At 40.8% G+C, this 17797-nt stretch overlaps 1 protein-coding gene across 2 annotated transcripts in view; it reads left to right on the top strand.

Moving 5' to 3' along the window:
- The first annotated feature begins 3191 nt into the window (after nucleotides 1-3191).
- LOC148033383 (E3 ubiquitin-protein ligase At1g63170-like) overlaps nucleotides 3192-17797 on the top strand; it is a 47119-nt gene continuing 32513 nt past the window's right edge. Inside the window, exons 1-2 of one of the 2 annotated variants that reach the window (XM_087681293.1) lie at nucleotides 3192-3460; nucleotides 3530-4648. In XM_087681293.1, the coding sequence (XP_087537419.1) occupies nucleotides 3966-4648 (683 nt within the window). In that variant the 5' untranslated portion in view covers nucleotides 3192-3460; nucleotides 3530-3965. The remainder of the gene's footprint in view (nucleotides 3461-3529; nucleotides 4649-17797) is intronic. The other variant, XM_087681292.1, reaches the window with a different exon arrangement.

Genomic DNA, 17797 nt, shown 5'->3' on the forward strand with positions numbered 1-17797 from the left:
CTTCATTTCCTCCCCCAATTTCTCGATACAATCATGCACAAAGTGGCCTAAGGATTGACAGATATAGCATGCATCAGGGAATGAGGCAAACTTAACTTCCAGTCAAATTTCAATTCCATTTGCATCAAATGGCTCTAGCATAGCTAGGGGAGATTTGCTCCTATCTCACAAAATGCATGTATTTTTGCTAGAGAGCATGAATCTATATGAATTCTTTTGAACGTATAATGTTGTGACAAGTGCTTTAACAATTTCTCCCACCATCCCCTCTAGCTAGTTAGGTAAGGAATGGAAAGAGAACCAAATGGGGCATTAATCCCTCAACACATTGTCAATACAAAAATTTGTTGTCCAATGGAGGACATATACAAAATCACTTTTGTGCCCAACTATAGTAGCATTATTGTGGATGAAAGTAGGTGAAGAAAAACCCCTTCCCCATAAATCTAAATTGTTGCAGTAATGCATGAGCCTCATATGTCTAAGAGAACCGCCTCTCAAACTCTTGTTTAGAAGGCACTCTAGGCATCAAATAGAAAAACACACCTACTTTTAAATACATTGCATACTATTTTTAGGTATGATCTTTTGCCAGATATAGAGCTTACTCAACACCCCTCTTTTCTTGCATGTGTGAGGACAGGCGAGCATGCATGCGACAACACAACATTTGTTAGACCTTCACCACTCTTCTATGCTAGCAATTGAGACTATGAGCCAATTGTGATTTGCTTCAAAATCTATACAACATTTGTGGGCATGCATTCGTTTTGGTGGAGTGAGTATCACTACAATGTCAACTCACTTCTACATGTGTGCACAATCAAGTTGTCAAGCTATCATAGTTTGACTTTTTTGAGCTATTGTGGTCGATTCACTACATCAGCACATCATATGAGAGCAAAAATCAAGATTATAATATAGAAAGGGTTTAGAAAATACTAGTATGGTATAATCAAGAAGTGAATATAATATGCCAATACTATTGTAACCCAAGTGGTTTGAGTGTGTTGCTATGTATAGCGTGAGTTCAAAACTCTTGATGCACCCTTTCATGTATTTTTCTTAGTTCAAGGCTTCTCAAAAACAAAAAAAAATGGAAGCGAGGATCAAAGTGTAAGAAAAAGCAAGGTAAAATGTACAAAGAATTGCAAAAATTCAAAGCTAAAAACCTTCAAAATTTAAAGTAGAAGATTCAAAACCTTGAACTTGATCAACTTCTTAAAAATGATAAATATGTGCTATGTGATTCAAAAATACCTTCGAAATTTACGAGTTAGAGGTTTTTATATGTTATCAAAAATGTTTTCTGTGAACATTGGTGAGTTCAATCGATAGGATGTGTCCAACAAAAATTGTAAAACAACCTTCAACAAAGATACGCCACTTCTAGACATATTTATTTTGCTAGAACTTGTGGTAGCTATTCTTTTCTCCTTTTGATCTTTTATTTACTTGTGGTTGTATGTTGAAATGGTGGTAATGAGATGTATATTGCACATGTTTAAAGATGAAATATGCAAAAGTCAAAATGATGGCAATGAGATGTATATTGGACATGTTTAAGAGATGAAATATGCAAAAGACATGTCTTTTGGTCTCTCTCTCTCTCTCTCTCTCACACACATACACACACAAAATCATTGAAATACTATTCCTTCAATAATTTGCAACAAAGTATAATGCAATTTACATTGTCAATACTCCTCTTTGAAATGGAAAGCAACAATCTAGTTAAATATAATCGATATGAGCTTTTTGATCACACACACACACACACACACACACACACACACACACACACACACACACACACACACAGCACACGCACGCACGCACGTGCATGTGTGCACACAAAGTTGTTTTGACGTCTACAATAGGCCAAATCAACTTATGAAACAAATGTAAATACATCTAAAGTTTAAGAAATTGTAATGTTTCCCAAATAGAATAATGAAACCATAATCTAAAAACATTTGGCTAAGGAAACATTAAATAATTGCAAATACTAAAAAGCATTAGGGATCAAATATAATATTGAACTAATATGGGGATTAGTATCATATCAAGATATCCATTATGGGTCTGTCTAGTAGGGATAGAGTGAAGCATTAATGTAGAGTTACTCAATGGCGTGCTAGAATCACCTATATCCTCTGGTAGTGTCTCGAGCAAGGACATGGATTGGTGGGCTAGGGGCGACATGCTTTGCATTTCTCATGGCCTTGTCTAAGGTGATTCCATGTGGTGGAACCACCAATTGGTCTGGGTTATGCTTAGAGGTATTAAGTGTAGTTGTCACTCTAAAAAAGTTAGTGAGGATGTGCTGTTGTGAGCCCCCAAGATACCTCGCTCAAGACTCCAAGGGGTAATTTGTATGCCGATATAGCTCCAAAAGGAAGAGTCCAAGACAATGTTGATTTGGGAAGTCCATTGCCTTGGGTAGTGGTTTGAATCTATATTGGAATAGATAGTGGAAGCACCCTTTGATCTCATAGTACGTCAAACATCTACATATGTAGTGCTCCTCAATCTCTAGCTCAAGCTGGCAAAGCTAATAGATTCGATACTCTACAAGAAGGGAATTTCCTCCATAGTGATCGGTCTTTATTTGTAGCAGATGTAAGGATGTGTGGAGTTGACCAATGGTACACTATACTCCATGGGACAGGTGTGGGCCCATGTACCTTGGATGGATCACAAAACCATCAAGAGATATATGCAAAAGATGCTTTCAGTCAAAAGCCATCTTTGTCCCCAAATCTTGGAAATGTGCCAACCATGCACATCCTAGCTGTATGTAGCTTAATAATGTCCATCCTAATGATCATATTGAGCTCCTCTTGATTGAGCTCTAAGTAAGGGAAATCCAAGCTATACTATAGAGGTGGAAGGCGATCCGAGCTCTCTTTCTCTCTCTCTCTCTCTCTCCTCTCTACCTTTCAATTTGAGAGGTTGAATTGTAGGAAAATCAAAGGGAAAAACATTTATAATTCTCTCTCATCACAAATTTAGAAACTCTCTCATAACCATGCACAAGTGCCACATGATTCTACAACGAAGTAGACTTTAAAAGGTGCACCCCGGTCCCCTTCCCCCATCCCATTAAAAAGCTTTGGATATTTCACCTAAAAACTATGGTCCTTTTAAGAGGAGGACCAGTAAAGTCATAAGCTATGACAGTATAAGCCAGACGTGTCCAATCGAGAAGACTTATGAGGTTTCAGGCATTTTTTGCATATTTAAGGTTGCTCCCAGACAAAACGTGCGTGCGCGCGCGCGTGTCATGAGACGATCGGCGACATCTGGTTCTGAACGTTTCCCGTCGAAGCCATGGTGGAAGATGCTCGTGAGTTCCCTGGCGATGGAGCACGTTGATTCGATCACAGAGAGATGACCTGCCAGTACATCTGAGGTCGGCTTTTTCAGCTGCCGGCTGTAGACTTTGTTGGCTCACCCGGTAACGTCTTTCTTTGCTTCCTTTCTTTCTCCATTTTGTTTTGATTCGGGTCTCGTGTTTTGGCCTTAGGGTTTGCTCGGGCACAGTACAGAATTTGTGATTCGACACCCTTCATTCTTTCTGCGAGCATGGGACAGTCACTCAGTCGGCGTTCCGTGTTTGATTTATTCGTTAGGCATCCACTTTTAGCTCAAAGTTGATGGGGGGAATGAGAGATTAAGTTCAATGAGACAGGCATTCAGCGTCTTCTGTGTTCGATCTATCTGCCAGGCATCCACTTCAACTTGTGTGGGGATGAGAGCTTAAGGTTAATGAGATAGCCATTTAGCAGGTCTTCCCCGTTCGATTTATCTGCCCAGTACGCTGATGTGGGAATGAGGCTTAAGCTTATCTGCTACAGGAGCTTGTTTGCCAAGGGTTTCCTCCTCAGTTGGAGATAGCTTTTTTCCTGTGCTTTCGGCACAAATGCAGAGTATACCAGCACTGGAGCTTTGTGTAAATTTATATGGCTTCTTGTCAAAGTGATTTGAATCTGCAAAGGTCACCATCCGACACGTACCCTTTGCTTATGGATCACAGTGATGCTGCTTTACCTCGTGATTGTACTGTGAGCATCTTGCCTGAAAGTCCAGAAGGTTTGCAAGATTGCACAGGTACATGTATGCCAGCAAGATGTGGCAATGCCATTACCATAGAAGCATCTGATACCTCATTGGCATCATCATCAAGTCAAACCTACTTAAATCCTCCCGAAGAACAGTTGGGCAGAACAGAAACTTACGGAAATCAAGGTCATGTTACTAATGACAGTGGCTATCAGAGAAGGCATTTAGGATCTCGATTGTGGACCACAATAGAGATGATGCTTACAATCAGCCAGATCATTGCTTCCACAATTGTACTTTCTATTTCACGGCACGAGAAACCAAAAGCTCCTCTGTTCTTATGGATTCTGGGCTACACTGCAGGTTGTCTTGCTTCCCTTCCAGTTCTATACTGGAGATATGCTTCTCGTAATGTCAATCATTCAGAACATGAGCAAAGGTTGCCATCATCTGAAGTCTCTATAGCAAGCAGTCCAACTTCACCAGGCACTTCTCACATGTTGTCTCAGAGCGATCTTCTGCACAATGACGATCTGGAGAGTGGTGGGCATGGAGATCAAGCACCACAGAGTGAAGAATCAAGGTATCTATACATTATATCAAGGCAATGTACATTTAACCCATTACAATATCACCAACCCCACGTGGCTAAGAAGATCCTTTTCTTCAATAGAATCTTCTTGAAATCTTACATAAAGGAACATCAGTGGATCAATCTACCCATTTTGTTAATTAAAGAAAGTTAAAGAGCCTGGATGGCTTCTGAAGTGAAAAATGAGGATTGACTTGCAATTGTTGTTGTATGTTTGAAAGTGCTTGCAATCAATCTATCAGTTCTATTTAATATACCCTTTACTTAGAATCTCCTTGTGGTCTGACAAGGGAACTGATAGCTTCTATGGACGTTTGTATTATATTTTCTCACAGGTGAGTTAGTTGTTAGCTACTTCACTTTTATTATTAGGTTTTGTGGAGTATCACTTGTTGTTTAGTTATGGGTGAAATTTTTTGTGGAGTTGTTTTCATAGTCAGGGAAGGCACCACTTTGGCAGTGACATACAAGTGGTCAAGCTTATGTTTTGTGTGTTTTGTCTAACACTGCACTGCATAGTGAAAGCTATATCCTTAAACTGGCAGGCACCACTTTGGCAGTGACATACAAGAGGTCAAGCTTATGAATAGCATCATGCAGAAAGGGGGCTATTTTACTCTGGAAAGGTCATTGGACTCCATCCCTTGTCTTAACAGATGCTTTATCTATTGGTATCTGAGACAGCAGGTCTATAAACATGGCCATATGTTTGCTGCTTTTGCTCTCTACACCCCTCTCCATGTGGATACCTCAGTTTGTGGTGTTGTCCATCAGCCAGGTGCCTGCATCAGCCGCCTCCATCACTGTGTTTGCTGCAGCCAGGCTACACCAGCCCAGGCTGTGTTTTGCAGTCTGGAGCTGCCATACAGCTGCCACATTATCATTGTAGCTGTCGTCAGGTGTTTCCAGCCCTGTGTTTGCTGGTTGCAGCTGCTGTCCTGCTCATCCTCTGCTGATAGGAGTTAATGACTGCTGTCTAGGTGCTTTTGTCTTCGTTAGATCAGTTATCTTCTGTCTCAGCTCTGTGCTTTTGGGACAATGTAGCCTGCACTGGTGTTTACAGCAGCTGGTCATTGTTTGGACGCTGCCTGTTGCAATTTGGAATCTGATAATAGTACAACCTCCTCTCCAGCTCATCTCTGCCCTGGTTCTTTTAGAGACATTGGGAGTTCAAGGTGTTGCATTCACTTTGCATAGTTTGTTTATTGCATTGAGCATTGTATTATTCATTTTTCCTTCTTTGTCTTCATTATGTTCTACTGTCATCAGTTTATGTTTTGTTGTACATTTGTGTTTTTAGCATCCTTCATCTCCGATTGGCCCTCAGCTTTTATGTATCATCACCCTTAGCTCCAATCTATGTCACCTACATCGTTCTTGGTGGTTTTGTTGCACTCTGCATTGTACATGTATGAGAACTCTCTTTGGCACTCTTCCTCAGCCCACTCATACAGAGTTATTGGTTGTTGGACATCTTTGCTCCTTGAGCACATGCATCTTTATTATCTTCTCCATTTCCAACATTTATTTATTCATGAGATTCTCCTTTTTATGTTTTGCATTCTTGTCTGAATTCACCGTGTTTTAGTTTGTATTTGAACATTGCGTTTTCTTTGTGTAAACCCTAGCATATCTTCACACGGTTTCAGAGTGAGTGCTCTTCTAAAGAGTATCCTGCACGCCATAGTCACATGGAACGAGGAACTGGGAATGGAAATCAAGAATGGGGAACACAACCTCTTTCCAAGGTTGAGAAGAGAACCAAATATTAAAAAATAGATAAATTTAGGACATTTTGAAGACACACTCTAAATACCATATTGCACTAGTCAAAATAAAACGTATGGCACATCATAGTCGACTGCCACAATGTGAGGTGTTGTGAATATGGTGGATCCAAGTCAAGTACCTCCTTTGATGAGGTAAAAGGAAATACGTGTACATAGTGCAAGGAGTTTTCATCCTTGGATGTGTGCTTGCAAACACAAGTGTTCTCCCATCCAAAGTGCTCATAAACACAATGCCAATGCAAGGGTGATATAAAGGATAATATAAAGTGTATGATCAAATAGCATGCTATGTATAATGCAATGGTACCACTTGAGTAGTGCCCTCATAGGGGAATTGTTCACTTGCTTAAGCGCTTCTATGAGGTAGATCATTGAGATGCAAATGGATGATGACACAAAGGTATGAGTAAATCGATACAATGACCAAAATCCTAGATGCACGAGGAGAAGGATATCTTTTGCTCTCACCATCGAATAGTTGAAGGAGAAGTATGTACCCCCTCTCACTCCAATATGTCAATGCCAAAGAGGGGGGAGAAGTATCCAAAGAAGAGTGAAGTATGTGTTCAATCGAAAACCCATGGAATGAATGGCCTCTATGGTAGCCTCAAGGAAGGTTGTAACTTGATAGGAGAAGAGGCCTCTATGTTGGTTTGGAGTATAAGGCCAACCAAAGAGGGGTAGCTTATACATGAGTGTTGAACTATCCAAGTGCCCGCTCCAATTGAAATAGTAGGTCCTTGTAGAAGCTAGTTGTTTTAAATTGAAACACAAGCAATGAGTGTATGTATTACATGAGACCATAGAACATGCATATCTATACTTCAATGAAAATGTTTTTAGGTACTTTTATGGTTGTGTTTTGTGTTTTAAAGTATTTCCACCATAAATAGGTACTAGGTAGGCACACTAAAGATATAAGGTAGTAAGGGTAGGAATATGCAACGGAAGAGAGTACAAGCTAGAGCATACCTTACTAGAATCTAAAGATATGTATGTGAGAAGAGAGGTAGTGTCTCACTCAATGTCATTGATATTTGAAACGAGCAAGGATGGAGGCTCCATGATCTGCTGCATTGGAGGGCTTCTAGTTGCGTGCTAGATATAGATGGAAACTCAAAATAAGAATTGATGGTCACATCTAGTCTATCCTCAAGGGAGAGGAGTACATGGTGACCAAAGTTCGTGGTGTAAAGAAATACTCAAACAGAGAAGATAAACACAAATGTAAGACAAAGCATAACGTGATAACAATAGAACTCAGAGGTGAAGAGTAACTCAATGGCAATGAAGATGAAAGAAGAATGAATAATGAATAATACAATGCTTAGTATAGTAAGCACGGTATGTAAAGTGAAATTTGAATACAAAACCTTAAACTCCCGTGTCTTTGAAGGACTGGGGCAAAGAGATGAGCTAGAGAGCGTGTCGTACTTTGAACAGATCCTAAATCATATTAGACAGTCTTTGCATGTGATTAGTAGGTGCAAATGTAGATAAGGGTGATATATTGAGCTAACAAATGCATTACATGTTGATTAGCCTCTTAAACAGCCCCAAAACTTGCTTATTTAATGAAAAATCCTAAAACGGGGCACGATTTGAGAGAGTTTTTGTGAAACCCTAATTTGGGAGGGTCCATCCATATTTGTAAATAGACAGGCTACCCCCATTCAATCTTCCTCCTTTTGTGCAGGTTTGTCACTCTACTGGGTAGATTTCAGCCATTAGCCACCTACCATCTACTGTCTAGCCATCACGACTACAACCCATTAGTATCCAGCCCTAGGTGGCTTGTTTCCAGCCATTTTCTTGTTTGGAGGTTTGAGTCTGTTGGCTCATCATAACACTTGATCAGCTTGCGTTTTCAGCATTTGGTGCCAAGCGACAAGCTGTTGCCATCTCTCCCACTAGGTGACTGCAGCAACATCTATGTTCTTGCTGTCTAGTAGGTTGCTTACATCAACAAACATCTCTCTTGTTATTGCTTGACAGTTCTCTGGCTTGAATGATCAGTTTTAAGCTGCCTTTGATGGTACACTGTTGCGTTTATCAAAATTTGGCCTCCAACTGCTGTGTTTTGGTGACTAGCCTACGCCCTTTATTATTCAACACTCTCTCATCTCTGACCAGTGGTTATAGTACTTGGGATCCATCTCTAATGGACGTCACTCTTCAACACTATTGCTCTTTCGTTGGTCACTTTATATACTCTTCATTCATTTACAATTTTCATTCACTTTAGAGTTGTGTTCTCTCTCTCTTCTTTTCCTTGTGTTTGTTTTTGTGTTTGAGTTTTGAGTTTTACTTTTAGGGTTTGAGTTTTGCACGTCTACGGTTGTATCATTGTGTTTTTGTAGTGGTTGTATACTTTGTGTTTTCTGAGTGATAACCCTAGCAACTACTCCACGGTATTCTTCACATGGTATGAGAGCCGATGCTCTTGTAAAGAGTATCCTGCAAATATAATGGAGTGCTAGGTTTTGTGCGAGGCATATGAACAACTCGTAATTGAATCACAATGTCTTAGTCACCTTTTTTTTGGGACCCTGTGATGTCTTATCAGGCTTCTCCATCTCTGGAGGCCTTGAGGAGACATTATCAACTATGCAAGGAAGATGACACCATACCTTCACCTCCACTCTCTTTGTTTTCTCATGTTCCAGATTTTAGTCTCATGTTAGAGGAGGAGTTTCAAGAGTACTTGCGTGTCACGTATAGTTGAACTTACACCCCTCCTACTAGCTTTGCTACTCCATTCGTATTAGTTGGTGTGGCTGGACCTCTCCAATCATAGAGGACATACGACACTTGGGACAAATGGCAACTCATCTTCATCTTAGCTAGGCCTAGTGTTAGGTTTGTATAATCCTTTTAGTTGTACGAATCAAAACCCTCTCATGTTCTCCTTTTGATATGTAGGATATGGATGATTTTTTGTGCGTAACTTCAATAGAGGGGGCTCTGGAAGTAGATATCCTTCATTAGGTATATCTACATCTTTTGTTTCATTTGAGCATGTAAGCCACTCTTCTCAAATTCCTCCCATCCCACCCTTTTCTAGCTCATGCCTCGATTTCGCCTCTTCTTCATCCCAAAACCTTGGATTACACTCCACATATGCATCCTTCACATTGGGAATTGGAACCTCCATTTCCGCTCTTAGCACATTCTCATTCTCCATTTCTTACTCACACTTTCCTACCGTTTCAGATCACGGTGCATTGTTACAAGGAATACCACCCTTTAACATTGTGCCCATCCACTTATCCCCTAGCCACTTTGCACCATGGAGCTTTATTACAAGGCATGCTACCCTTTAACACAATTCCCTTTACCTTTCCACAAGTGAGCATATCATTTCCCACCAGGAAGGTTGTGATCTCATTTTTTCATTTTTTTTTCGAATGTAAGAAACCCATTTTTTTATTTTTCTCTAATTTTTCAATTTATTTTTAATAGAAAATAAGTATTTTTTGGTTTTTTTCTGATGACTAATCATTGGAACTAAAACTCAACATTTTCCCTTATTTTATCCCATGTCCACTCAAATTTCCCCACTCAAAATCTAAGAAACTATCAATTTTCATCAAAATTAGTGTTTTTTCGGGTTTTGAAAATGTATAATTGCTGCAAATCAATACGGGTTTTGCATAATAGTGATTGCAGCCCTCAAACATAAAGCAAGGAATATTCAAATAAAATTTTAATCCATGTGCACACCATTTAGACCATGAATGATAAAAAACAAGCAAAATTCTTTCATAAAATAGAGTATACCACCTTTTACGTGTTTCGGGTTTTTTGAATATTTGTATCGACCAACCAGCCATGGATTTGAGCATAGATATTCAGCCTTCAGCCTCCTCAGCCCCTTGGAACAATCCGATGCCTCCCTTTCCATGGTTCTCTCCAACACAGGGATTCCTATCCTCTGCTCCACATATCCCTATCCTTTCACCATGGGCTCCTCATGTGATTACCATGCCCATGCCTAGTTAGTCCACGCCTACATTTGGATCCACTATGCACACATTTTGCATGCATGGTGGGCACTTTGGGACTTAGTCCCAAGTGTACTTCATTCTTCCACCCTAACCACCCATCTTATTTGAGTACTACTACTCTTGGTTGTGATGACCAAAATACCTTTACGGATAAGACTCATTTTAACGGGTCGAATTTCACCACTTGGTTGAACTTCATGTAACAACTGCTTGAATTTCAGGGCCTTTGGGACCTTGTCATTGGTCTAGAGTCTATGTTGAACCCTTGATCAGCTTACCCTGGTCACATTCGTCAATGGAGAGCCTACAATGCTGCAGCCAATGTTGAGTTAATTCAGGGATTGCTTTGTGAGTTTCACTCTTAGTTACAACATTTTTTCCTCGCTTTTGAGCATTGGAGTCATCTCATTGATTGCTATGCAGCAAGAGATCACACTCGATGTATCAATCTCGATTTTGAGCTTTAAGAGTTTTTCCATCAAGAAAGGGGATGATCTGAAAGTTAAGTTGGCTGAATATCGGCGGTTACTCTTGGAGTTTGCCACTACTAGCTCCATAAAGTTAGATGATGATCATGTCATTTTTCTTGAACAATTTGCTCGATAAATACTTCTATTTTATCCAACATATTATCTCGCTTCCTAGATTGCCAACCTTCTACGAGTTTTGAGTGCCAGTTCTTGCCTTACGTAAGGTTACACGATCAAGTCAACAAGAAAGCCTCCATCCAACCTTACTTAGAGTAGAAGGGGTTGGTTGCCTCTTCTCTGACAGGGGAAACCAACATGGCAAGAACTTGCGAGATGCGAAGGCAAGCCAAGCAAAGGGTGACGTTTCTTCCTTGATGGAACCAAAGAAACAAAACCCATATGGCAACAAGTCCTTAAGAAAAATAGATTTTGCACATATTGCTAGAGATCGGGCTATGTGGACGAGGAGTGTCGTACCAAGACCTAGGGTCTTTCTCCTAAGAAACTTCTTCAGACCGTTGCAATTGCGTCCACTCTTGCTAGATAGTCCAGTGGGGTTATGCTTCCCATTGCTAGCCCATCTGTTCCCTTGGCTCCTGTAGTTGCTGGACACGTGGCACACGGATAGGCTAAATGACCATCCTTCTCTACTCTTGAGGGACTGGTTGCTTGGTTTGTGAGTTTCGATCCCATTGTATTTTATTCATCCACTTCACATTCACCTCCATTTAGGACTACCTCACCTTCTCGTTAAGCGTTTCATTGGTAGAGCCTTGCTAGTAGGGATACACGATGGTGGGCACATCCTCAGCTTATCTCCATCTTCGCACTCTTAGGTCTTTGGGCTATTGAATCGGGCCCATAGGATTTTGTCCTTGGATTTTCATTCTTAAGTGTTCCATTGCATTTACTCACAACACATACACGTTTGTATCATTGCATTGTTCATTCAATTAGCTTTTCATTTCGATTTTGTTTTGTTTTTTGGAGCATTTCATTATTGACCTTTGTGCTTATAGATTTTCATATCTTTTGCAAGGTTTTGTTTTCTGTGTAGGGCTAACATGCAAGTTTGCACTAGTTCTACTTGGGTTGGAGACTTGGGATGTGCGCTGCTCCATTCATGGTTTCATCATCCTAGGAGTTTCTCTCTTCTACCAGCATGGAGGCTTCTCCTCTCGAGGTGGATCGTACAACATCTCTCTTGATACCATCAAGGCAGTGATTTCTATCTTGTTCTCCAAGTTGGGATGCCTCCTCACATCATGGTTCTCAGTATCTCTTGAAGATCGACATTTGGCTCCTCTTCCTCCTTTGGCATTGACATCCAAGGTTGAGCATACTCATTGTGTAGAGCACTACTAAATGGGTCCTAAGTTGTTTCCATAGGCAGTTTGTTTACCACACCACCATTACTTTATCACCTTTCTCCCATCATTGACACCCTCGAGTGGATGGGTAGCTTGTTTGTTTTGTGATGGGTTGGACCTAACCATCCCTTTTCATTCTTTTGTATGGTACAGCTACTTAATCGATTGTAAACCATCTCTCAAATCACTTGTAAAAATAAAAAAACAAAAACTTCATTGAGGTTTCATTTGCCTTTGTAGGACTTGGTATGCCACTAGGCAGTTGATGAGCAGTCTTTGTTCAATGTCGTGTCCTCTTTGGAGTGACTACTTGTACTCTCTCGGTAAGATAACCATCGCCTTTGTAGTCTTGTTAGGCCACTAGGCAACCATCATGCATCCTTTGTTTGATGCCTTGGTTGCTTTGGGATGGGATGCCTTGGGCAAAATTGGGTTGGCCTTCCTTTCTAGCCATGTTTTGGGCTTGAGAGGGGGTGTTGAGCTAACAAATGCATTACATGCTGATTAGCCTCTTAAACAATCCCAAAACATGCTTATTTGATGAAAAACCCTAAAAGAGGCTGCTGTTTGAGAGAGTTTTTGCCTAATTTGGGAGGGTCCATCCACATCTATAAATAGACAGGCTGCCCCCATTCAGTTTTCATCCTTTTGTTCATGTTTCTCAATCTACCGTGTAGATTTCAGCCATCAACCGCTTGCCATCTACTGTCCAACCATCACCAATTGCAGCCCATTACTATCCAACCCTAGGTGGCTTGTTTCCAGCCATCATCCTACTGTTTGGAGGTCTCCATTTGCTGGGTCATCATAGGACTTGATTAGCTTGCGTTTGAGCATCTGGTGCCGATCGAAAGGCTGCTATCATCTCTCCTAGTAGGCAATTGCTGCAGTACCTATGTTTTTGTTGTTCAGCAGACCGCCTACATTAACAAACACCTCTCATGTTGTCACTTGATAGTTCTCTGCCTCCAATGATTAGTTTTCAGCCCCCTCGAGTAGTACATTGCTGTGTTTACCAGATTTCAGCCTCCGACCTCTGTGTTTTGGTGACCAGCCTTGTGCCCTTCATTATTTAGCACTCTCTCATCTCCAATTGTTGGTTACAGTATTGGAGATCTGTCTCCGGTGGACGTCACTCTCCGACATCATTGCTCTATCCTTGGGCACTTTGTACAGTCTTTATTCATTTACAATTTTCATTCACTTCAGAGTTGTGTTCTTTCTCTCTCCTGGTGCTTGTGTTTGTTTTGGTGTTTTGAGTTTTACTTTTAGGGTTTGAGTTTTGCACGTGTGTCTGTATTGTTGTGTTTCTACCGTGGTCGTACACTGTGTGTTTTTTGAGTGCAAACCCTAGCAGCTACTCCATAGTTTTCTTCACATGTGGATCTGTTTGGATCAAGTTGATCAAAGGTAGTAGTAGTAGGGCGGCTTGCATAAAGTGGAGAATGCCATGTTGGGTGTAAAGTCCCTTCATCTCCGTGTAAAGTTACATGGCTGTGACCACACCCTTATTTGTACCCTAATATATAAATACATTCTTTATTATTTGTGTACCATCACAATTTGGTACACACTCATCTTTGTCTTCACTCTCTCTCACTCTCAACACTGCTACTACACTTCTAACTTTCATTTCCATTGTGCACTCTCTCCCCTTCAAACTGGTATTAGAGCTGTGGCTAAGGTGTGCGCGCTTCCCGAAGACCATGCGGGTCAGCTCTAGCTGATCCACGCGTGTAGAAACGTCAGGTGAGGCCAGCATGACTGCAGGTGACAGCTTCCCAAGCAGTGATAGGTCAGTCGACAGCTTCCTAGGTAGTTGACAGGTCAGGGGCAAGCAGTGACAACTCAGACGCAGGCAGCGCCAGGTCATGCAGGTCATGTTGGTCAATTGCAGGCAGCGCAAGCAGAATTGGCATAGGCAAATCGGGCGACAGGTCGATGGCTATGGTCATCATGTTTTTCAGGGCAGATTCATCAAAATTTTTTAATTATTTCAGCAAGTAGGCCCCTTGCTCATTGACAGGGGTTTGTGCGTACAAGCACAGTTCAGAGATTTGTGCCCAAAATTTGGGGCTTTTCCCAGATTCGATGCAGTTCACGCATAACAGTGAGTGATATTTGACCTGGAAATTGCAAACATTGTGCACATTGGCTCTGAAAATTTGGGGCTTTTCATGTATTAGTGAAATTTTGCTCAGTTGAGCCGAATTTTCTGACATTGGTGCACATTTGGGCCCAAGAAATTTGGGGCTTTTGCAAAATTTTGTGAAATTTTACTGAATTTGCTTGTTTTATGCTCTTGGAACACATATGAATGCAATTGGGGCAGATTGGTCACTGAAATTTTGGGGATTTTGGTGAAATTTGTGGATTTTGGCAAAATTGATGTGTGAAATGCACTTGGGACATTGCCAAAGCAATCTTGGTGATGGAAGTAGTGTAATTTTGAGTCTTTTATCTCCTACTTCTGAGATTTTGGAGAAATTGCAGAGAATTTTGGGTATTTTGTGTATCACACGTTGATTCGGAGACATATTTATGCAATATACATGTTAGGAAGCTCATATTGAGTTGATGTATTGCTGAATATTCATGGTGCAGCAGTCTTAGAGATCATTTGCAGATCTCGGATTGTTGCATATGTAAATTTTTGGTGATATTGCTGAAGTGGGAGTCACTTGGTAGTGATGTATGCATGTAATGTATGCTGAAATTTCAGTTATATTGCTGAAAGTCATTCTTTCTACTGCTGTACTTATATTTGGGCACTGTTTGTAATACAGTGACACTAAGTCTTGCTCTTATTTCTTGAAATTTTGGGTTGAAATCAGTGGAATATTCAGCCTGTTGTTTGCTGTCATAAATTACAGCATTCCTCCTTGGTGCATTGTTGACAAATGGCGACTATTGCTTTGAGCCCTCCTTGAGATCAAGAGGTTTGATGGCATTGGCTTTGATCTGTGGAAGGATAGGATGCAAGACATTTTGTATCTCAAAGACTGTGATGATACACTCATGGAAACTAAGCCTGCAGCTATGGCAAATGAGGATTGGACCAGACTCAACAAGAAGGCCATTGCATACATTAAAATGGTTGTATCTGACGATGTACTTACAGACATTTAAGTGTCTTGATACAACTTATGTATGGAAAAAGTTAATGGATACTTATGAAAATACAACTCAAGTAAATCAAGTGCATCTGATGCGCAAGCTGTGAGTATGGAGTGGAACGTGTAACCGGCTTGTTCACTGGGAAGGGCGGTAGTGTACAACCGAAATATATAAATGCTTTTACCCAATTTAACAGTCACCCACTTTACCTGAACTTAAAGACAGAATCAAAAAAACATACAGGAAGCTAGAATGCTCCTGTTGTGACATAGACACCCTGTTGGCCCCTAAGCTAGGCACCCCTTGCGGTATTTCTTTATTTTTACAAAGAGAGAAAGTACAATGGGCTGTCTTTCACTTATTCTGGGTGAAATTTGGCAGCATAACAGTACAATTACTGACCCAAAACAAGTTGACCAGGAGGGGAAACTCTGCCCAAGCCTGAATCTTCTGGTTGGAGTGCAGAATTGACCATTTCAGTCTGCTGTAATTACTGGTTCAGACCTGTTCTGAGACCTGTTTACAACTCATACTGTTCCCTGTACTATTCAGCCCACTGTAATTACTGGTTCAGACCTGCTCTGAAACCTGTTTTCAACTCATACTGTTCCCTGCACTGTCCTGCATCATCTAGGCGAAGTGTCCCTTGATTCTGACATCAATTGGGCTATGAAATACCCTCTGAACAGTCCAGAATCAGTTTTGGTTTAGTGCTGTTTCAGGCACTTGCTTGGTGAGGTTAACACCCTCACCTGTCCCTGCTGGGAACTGCAAACAACTGCTCCTGTTCCTGGAGAAAAGAGGCTCTTGCCTCATGCATTAACAACACATTTCACATAGCTATACCTGAATCAGTAGAAAAGCCCTTGATTTTGCTGCATAACCGTACTGTCAGGGAGAGAAAAAGAGAGAGTAGGAAGCAAGCTCAAGCCACTGTGCATCATAGACAAGGTAGACCAGCTCTCAAGAGCTCTCCATCAGCAACAATCCATCTCCCTTTTACAAAAATGAGCCCCCCATGCATTGAAACTCGTTTTTGTGTTGCCCTCTCTTTCTCTTTTGGGAATTTATGCCCAAATTGTGACACATGGCATACATGTAACAATTTTCCTGTTTAAACCTTTCGGTCTAAAATTCTCCATTCTCGGTTCAAAATTTGACCTCGGCACAGACCAGAAGATTGATCCTCGTGCAAAAACAAAGATAATGACGTTAACAGATTCTGAGGTCCAAAGATAGTAACTCCCTAAATTTGAGGAGTTGCTTCCATTGCATCCCACTAGTCTTCTGACCATCTTTGCTGACTATGGCTACATCCAAATTTACAATGTAGCTCAACTGAAAGTGAATTTTCACTGATGACCCCACATGGATTAATCTCTTGCCGATTTGTCCATCTTCACTTCGAACTAGTCTCTTCCAGGCTAGTTCTTCAACACACTTGTCCATATACACTTTCACAAGTCTCTTCCAGGCTTGTTAATCTACAGTGCCATCAGTCTCTTCCAGACTTATACTGGACCTTAACTGTCCAGTCTTGACTCGCTAGACATTCCTATTTGTTTCACATACTGGCCATGCAACTCAGGCGTTTAGATTTCAAGAGGGATTCTTCCAAAAAGAAAAACCAAATAAAATATGTAATAAAGAAATCAACAAAAAGGTAATAGTTGTCACAGTCTTGTGACATACCCCCCTCTCGAAATCGCAAACGTCCTCGTTTGCATGAATGTCATACATGCTTCCAGCTAACCCAGTGAACTTACACTTGGCAGCATATGTACAACATATACATGCTATCAGTCAACATTGTGAACTGAACACACTGTTAACACATGTATGTTCTAACTGTGAAACATGGTAGACTATCATCATGTGACTCCACATCACTGTTTCGAGATATAGTGGCCGGTACACCACAATGATATCCCCATAGTGGCAGATTCTCATTTGATGACTCCACATCACCCTGACTAGAGATCTAGTGGCCGGTATATCAAAATGCTATCCCCATTGAGTCAATTCCCAAAATACATGCCCGATCGACTAACCATTGTCACAACATATATTGAATCCAATAAAAGTAAAAACTGTATTCTTGCAAGCAATTTTTACTTCTTTAGCACTGAGAAAACCATATGGACACAATAAGTGTCAACCTGTACAAAATCTGTTTCTGTACATAATTTCTTTCTTAAGCAATTGTCACTTTGGCAATCTATTTCAGCTTAGAGATACAAGGGGTCAAGGTAGCGAAATGCTTCTAGGTAAAGTTCCAACACATTAGGTGACTCTGCAAGTTCACCTTTGTCCATCCACTTAGCATCTATAGCTGGATAGTTCTTGAACTTAACCAAATACCTTCTAGCAACTTTGCCTTTCACTT

Source organism: Lygodium microphyllum, chromosome 7 (genome assembly GCF_053477565.2).
Source record: "Lygodium microphyllum isolate KBCC chromosome 7, Lygodium_microphyllum_v1.1.10, whole genome shotgun sequence".
Classification (NCBI taxonomy): Eukaryota; Viridiplantae; Streptophyta; class Polypodiopsida; order Schizaeales; family Lygodiaceae; genus Lygodium; species Lygodium microphyllum.